This window comes from Anopheles moucheti, chromosome 3, assembly GCF_943734755.1.
Source record: "Anopheles moucheti chromosome 3, idAnoMoucSN_F20_07, whole genome shotgun sequence".
Taxonomy (NCBI): Eukaryota; Metazoa; Arthropoda; class Insecta; order Diptera; family Culicidae; genus Anopheles; species Anopheles moucheti.
The window spans coordinates 48,355,389-48,362,202 of record NC_069141.1 but is presented as its reverse complement, the minus strand read 5'-3'; the positions used below and the strand labels follow the sequence as shown (position 1 = coordinate 48,362,202).

The 6,814-nt window shown below is 41.1% G+C and overlaps 2 protein-coding genes across 2 annotated transcripts; both read right to left on the bottom strand.

Annotated features, from left to right (window-relative positions):
* Positions 1–89: 89 nt before the first annotated feature.
* LOC128303860 (malate synthase A-like) lies at positions 90–2,226 on the bottom strand. Its single transcript, XM_053040937.1, has 6 exons — positions 1,983–2,226; positions 1,686–1,892; positions 1,332–1,613; positions 849–1,237; positions 551–781; positions 90–486 (listed from the first exon to the last, which is right to left on the bottom strand). Exons 1-6 carry the CDS (start codon positions 2,121–2,123, stop codon positions 90–92), a joined length of 1,647 nt encoding a protein of 548 aa, XP_052896897.1. The 5' UTR covers positions 2,124–2,226.
* Positions 2,227–2,519: 293 nt separating this feature from the next.
* On the bottom strand, positions 2,520–6,751 carry LOC128305838 (focadhesin). The gene is given in 5 exon segments (XM_053043456.1): positions 2,520–3,030; positions 3,099–3,659; positions 3,735–4,938; positions 5,012–6,712; positions 6,714–6,751. Coding segments are annotated over 5 exon segments (3,660 nt in total). The 3' UTR covers positions 2,520–2,874.
* Positions 6,752–6,814: the final 63 nt, after the last annotated feature.

The window sequence follows — 6,814 nt, the reverse complement described above, 5'->3', positions numbered from 1 at the left end:
GTTGCTTTGTTTTGATTTTTTAAAACTCCTTTACCGCCTCTCAACTACTCGGTTGTAATGATTCATTTTTTGTACGAATGGTTCTGTGTTCATAACTTAGCCATCAGACCGTCGTTTTTATTGTGTAGTGTTCGAAATTTGTGACTATCGTTAAGGTGCGTAGTGATGTATTCGATGTAATGTCGCGAAGAAATAATGTCCAGCAGCATGTACTTCGCGGAAAGCAATCGTTTACGATCGGCAGGCGTAATGCACCATGCACGGTAAGCTGCTGAGATAATTTTGTCCATCATTTGATAAACTAACATGCGCGTGACGATAGTGTTTTCTCGGTCCTCCAATGCGGCTCCCATGCGGATCCATTGCCACAGCTGGGATCGTGAAATTTCCGCTGTCGCTGAATCTTCTACTGATCCGTTCAAGAAGAACACGCCACTTCCCGTCAGCCAATGATAAATGAATAGAAGGGCCACCGTAATATTATTGCTGCAAAACAAAAAAATCTCGATTCACAATTGGAAATAGGCAATGGACACTCCCGTGTACTTACTTCAAACCTTCGATCGTTACACCTCCTTGCGGAATCTGTAGCAAACTATCGGCTGTGATGCGGTTGATGTTGGGCAAAATATTAAGCTGATTCTCGCAGTGAAGTTTACTGTCCCATAGATCATTGATGGCATCAACCATCCGTAAATCGTAAATCATGAACCCGTCTATGCCGGTATCAATTTCGACCGATTTGGCCATTTTAACGCTTTCTATTATATCTTCATCAGTTCTGAAAAAGCAAGAATTAAAACATGCCGGCTACATTCTTTACCCATCACTTGCAGTTTGTTACTCACAATACAGATTTTTCCTTTCCTCTTGGTAAAATTTTCGCAGCCATACCACCGGTTGCCAATGCTCCTCTTTTATGGCATATGTTGATCAGTAACCGCATGTACTTTCTTAAAAACGGTTGACCCATGTTGACATATTTGTTGCGATCGGGAAGAAGAAATTCGCTTTTCCAACCAAACTTAGCAATGATGCTCGCACTATAGTCCCATATTCCACAGTTCAGTCCGATCGCATGATCCCTGATCGAGTGTAGGATGTCCTCCATGCAGTACGCTGCGAGAATATTTTCAATCAATACGCAAGCTTTGATCGTTCCCTTTGGCAAGCTTAGTTGATTCTCGGTCCAGGTGAAGATTTTGTTCCATAGCTTCGTTTCAGTCGGATCTTCTATCTATAAGCAAGATTAAAACAATCGATTTTCCACATCGATTTTTTAAAGGACATATTTCCATCGCGAGTAAATCTTTCTTTTCTACTTATATTACCTTTGAAAGGTATAAGTAAGGCCCTATACCAAGGTTTGCCATCTCACGAGCATTGTGGTACATGAGCATAGCAAAGTCAAACAGTGGGCCAATTACTTCTTTTCCATTTACAATACAGTGATGCTCGATCATGTTCAGTGCCCTTGGGCGCAACATTAGCAAAGGATACGCCTGCACATTTGCTGGGGCACCCTGTAGCTTGCCATGTACTGCTCGCGTTACATTAAATAGACCTTGCACCGTATTACGCCAGGTAGGACAGTGTCCATCGTCAAAATCAACCTAAGAGAAACATTTCTATATTAATGTCCATTACATATACGTTTAATGCGCAATGGTTTCAGTTCTCCTTACCTGTATTCCCTGAACGTTCGCGTACAAACAATCGGTAAAGTGAACCGTGTTGGCTGGACTCACATCACCAAGATCGAGTTTTCTATTGCGCAATCGTTCTGGCAAAGCATCGATTGTCCATTCTAAAGATTCACTGTGGTTGCAGAACTCAGGAGTCCATTTGCCCTCTTGAATCAATAATTTACGCTTCACACGATTTTGTAACAACTGGAGGATAAAATATGAAATATGACACAGCATTCCTGATAAGTATGTGCCGTGTTTACCTTTCGTAGAATTACGCTTAGCTTAACTCACCTGGTCAACTTCTGGGTCAAATTGTGATACAAGCTGCGCCAAAAATTGCAATGCTTCGTCAGTAAATATTTCCTTATAAACAGATTCTAGTCGTTGTGGTGCGGCTTCTATTAGGATATCTCCGTTTTTGCTGTTCGTCATTGCACGTTCGTAGTTCTACAATTAATGCTCGACTGAAGACCACTTTGCGACTGTCGAAAGACCGATTACCGTGTAGTGCGTTAACAGCAGGTTCATTATCTTTCGCCGTTTTGTTATGTATGCGTGACTTCTTGATTTCACATATTGCGACCTTTGCGCGAGGGCCGGTGTAGTTTGCATCTTGTTTGTTTACGGTTGCAAGCATAACTCTGTGCGAGTTAGGATCGTTGTATTAATCTTTTTTATTTATTTTAGAATCTTCTGCTTTTTGCTTCATATGCCTCTGAATGTAGTTGTTATGAATCTGTAACGTACAAGAATGTTTTCCTGTTGGTTGTTTATGTTCTTTCTTTTCGATTTCAATTAATATGCATAGATCATGAAACATTCCATTTTTATATTTCTTGTATTTACCTACATTTCAATGGCCAAAACTACATCCGTGCTTCTATAACCACCTTCCCTGGTAGGTCATACATTTTGAATAGGAGTTTATGACCTACCTGTGACGAAAGTTGTGTAAGAGAAGTAAGGCTTGCAAAACGTATATAGAATTAAAAAGCTATTTAAAAAAAGGAAAAACGCTTACAATATAAAAACATGTTTTTTCTAGGCAATCCTCAAGTGTAAAGCCTGTAGCTCTATTCTATCAAACGTTATTTCTGTTACGTTATTTTATTAAAAGTGCAAAACATACACGGGTAGGTGATCATTAAAACGGAGTGTAAAAACAAAACAAAGCATGTGCGTCTCATTTTAGTCGTCTTAAAGTGATGAATTTGGACAAAGTTTTGGGCTGTTGAAAATACGGTTGTTTTTTACAGCATATCAGCGCATCTTTCAGACAACCTGCGTAGTCGTTTGGCAGCGTCGCAATACCATACAAATGATGCAGAAATTCATAGACCTTTTAAATGAAAAGAATGGTAACGTTAAATATGGAGTACGTCATAGTTTTGAAATACTGTCACCTACCTTTATCTCGATTTCACGCCAAGCATTTTGTTCGAATACGGTAATCAATGCTAGTGGAAATTGTGTCAAACGCAAACATTTATCGTTTGCCAACATGTTTGCTCCGTACAATCCACCATAACCAGAGAAACTAATAACTGCAGTCATCATTACATCCAGCATAAAAAGGGAACCATGTTCCATACAATCTCCCGTAGTCGTCAGAGTGCATTGGATCAGACCAATCAATTCAGCGATAAACCCAATCAAAGCTTTTCCGTCCGGTTGATCCTCGTCGTTGCATGCGAACAGTTCGACAAAGCTGAACCATTCTTGTAAAAAGAATGTACCTATTGAACTATCCGCTCGGGAATGTTTTGCAACCGTAGGTACAATATCGGAAAGACTTGAAAAATGTAACGATTTTGCGGTGGGATTATTCTGGTAAAAGGCCAACTGCAGATAAACAGATTTTTCCAACTTCTTTACATCCATATCTCCAGTCCAGGTACTCGGTTTAAGCAAGCCGGTGAGATGTTGTTCGGGAAGGAATACAACTGCTTCGATATATTTTTTGAACACCTAAAAGGAAGCGTTTGATGAAACGTGTTAAATGAATCGTAATAATCAAACATCAATTCTTATGGGTGCACCTACCTCCGATCTCAGGTCGAAACGCATGAAAAAGTTTCCCACTGTCATGCATAGATGATAAAAATTATCCTCATTTTCATACTTCTTCCTTTGCAATGCATTTGCAATCAGCGCCATCGTTTGTATGAAAGGTTTATTGTCCGCAAACACTTTGTCCTCTGCACGTTCGGCCAGATATTGTAGCGAGAGATGCACAAATCGCTTATAGATGTCTGCTTCTACACCTTCGGTGATTTCCGCGATTGATGTATAGATTTTTAAAAGATCCTCTTCCAGCATAATTGTTTCGCACAATTCATTCAGATAGTTTTCCACCAGCCTCTTCGCAGTTCCGGAGAGCGGCATCTGTTTGATCGCTATCTGCAGGCAGGCATCACGCATTTCGAAACAATGGTGGAAATAGTCATGCAGAAAACACCAATTTAATGGCGGAATAGGCTTGGGATATGGTTTTGCAACAATTCGAAGCATCTGAACCAATACTAGTTCGGCAGTGCTGTCGCATTTCGTAAATTTGGTGCTCTGTAATATCAGATGGTTTACGATCGTCGACAAAATGCTCGCCCTCGGTAGGTACTTTAAGTTGGACGGTTCTGGACGGCCTGCAGGCGTTTGATAGACTCCACCACGGTAGCTTTCTATTTCGAGGGTGATATAATGGCTTAAAAGATCACCGACCGCTTCGATGGCACAGTGATTAGTATACTGAAGAAGCTGGATCCAACATTCGGGCGGAACTGAACCCGCTGTATCTGCTATAGAATTGCAATCCTCGTTTGGTTCTGAAAGTTCCATACCTTGTCGAAATGCTTCAGGAATCTGACGAAACGTTAGCGTCTCCGGATGGAAGTGTTTTAATGTACCCAAGGCTGCTTCTATGATTTCACGATCTTCGTAATCGATGACGTAGTGCCAGAGTGTACCAATGATGTGATTTACCAATCGTTCCTGTTCTGGTGTGGTTATTTTTATATGCGGAACATTAGCAAAAAACTGACACAAGCTTTTAACGACCTTTGGACGTCGTTCGTTTGCGAAACGAAATCCTAAAACCTTCCAGGTCGACACAATGTCGACGACATGGTTTTCGCACAAACTTGAGATTGCATCAAGCGATAGACAGATAGCAACTTCATTTTCGCTGTTGTTGGAATTGCTAAGGACCTCGGAAAAGAGGTTTACCAAATCTTCTCCGTGCTGCTGAGGACTGGAAGAGGATATAAACAAAAACATATATTATTGCTTTTGATTAAAAGGAGCAACTTATACTTTCAACTTACTTTATAAGGCACACTTCACGAATTGTATACGCACGAGCAACCGTATGTTCCCAACGGTCTTCATTAGACCGACGGCTGGTATCCTTCAGCAGGTCGTACAACAGTGGATATGTTCGCGGTTCCGCTTTCCACAGTCTCAGATACAAATCTAAACAAAGGGCACGATCCAAATCTTTTGTAAGAGCTTTCAGTATGCCGATCAAATTTTCCTTTGCACCCATAGATGCGACAGTTTGCAGCACATGCAATCTTCGCTGAGCGTCTTTGTGTTGAGCTAATGCGTATAGAAGCGGAACCATACTTTGTGCCACCTGCACTTCACTATGTTTCATCAGTTTTACCAAATGCTCAAAATTCGTTTTCCAAACGTCTTCGTCGTGAGAAGTTGAAATAAAAATCGACCTGTGTAGTTGACTTAAAATGTGCGAAAATCTAATGCTGGATGGTCCGTTCCGTTGAAGATATTCATCGATGGCTGATTCGGAAGAATTCCACCAATTGCAAACAATCGTCCACTTTGCTAATTCGGCATGAAAGAACACCATTCCCGTGACACCGGATTTCAAGTTCGTTACCTCTTTGGATTCATCTGGCGAAAGGTCTTTTTCAATATGTTTTAGTATTGTGTCACAGAGTGCCAGATGTTTCATTGTGTACGATGGCTGCCCTAATAATTGAATCATGGCCTCTTTGGTTAGCATTCTGCTATTTTTTCCGCAAATAGGAAGGATGGTTTGGATTATTTTTAACAGTTCGTACAATTTTAGTGGAGATACGATCGATAGCATATCAGCAGCGATCGTGAGCAGTACGTCAAGTTTCGGAGGAGGATCACATGCCACGGCAGCATTGCTAACTTTTTGCAACAAATCGAAGCATCGGCTTGGGTCATAATTGTATTGTATATAATCCTTAAGGACTGCCGCTAAGTAAAACACGATTGCTAGCTGGAGCTTGATGTCACCTCGATTTTCATGCAGGATTATTTCCATGGCATCCGTCAGAAGACTAACTGTGAAACGTGTTTGTTGTGCTGTTGAATGTCTACTCCAAGCCAGAATCTCGAAAACGATCGATTTTGCTTCGGAATCTTGCAAAGATTTTTCAATAAGAAGTTTCCACAACGTTTGGAATTCAGCGTAATGGCACACGTTGACAAAAATGTGCAACAGCACGGGGCGCAAAAATTCGATACTATTTGTTCGAATCACATCCTCCTGATGGTTCAATGTTTCCACAATGAGATCGGTGATGGTTCCCGTACATCCTACGTTGGATTTATCGATGAGAAGAATAACCGGATGCTGAGGTGGTCTTATATCGAATTGACAAACATAACTACTATTGGTTCCTGTGTTTAAGCATCGTCGGCGTAGATCCATTAACAGCAATTCATAAACTGTTCCACTGAGTACGGTAAATTGTCCATCGTTGGTGTTTGGAAGCAGCGTCATCAATATTCCTATTACTTGGCCAAGTTCCACATGACCGTTCGCGGTGAGGTGCAATATTGCTTCATTCGCCAGCTGGCATATTCGTATGTTGTTCGATTTGCAGAGTTGTTTTAACAGTTCAATTTCACCATCGCTTACTGCCCGATTATTCGTTTTCTGAGATATTTTTAAAACCTTCTCGAGTTGCACCGCCGCTGATTGCAGCGTTAGTTTAGAATTAATCGCTTGCAAACCATCCATGTTTGCCGACCGCACCAAGATCGCGTACTGAACAAAATGTAAACATTGCCGGTGCCATGTTGGGTGTTTGACAACCCTACAAAAAGAAACGTCAAACCGCTGTCGTGGT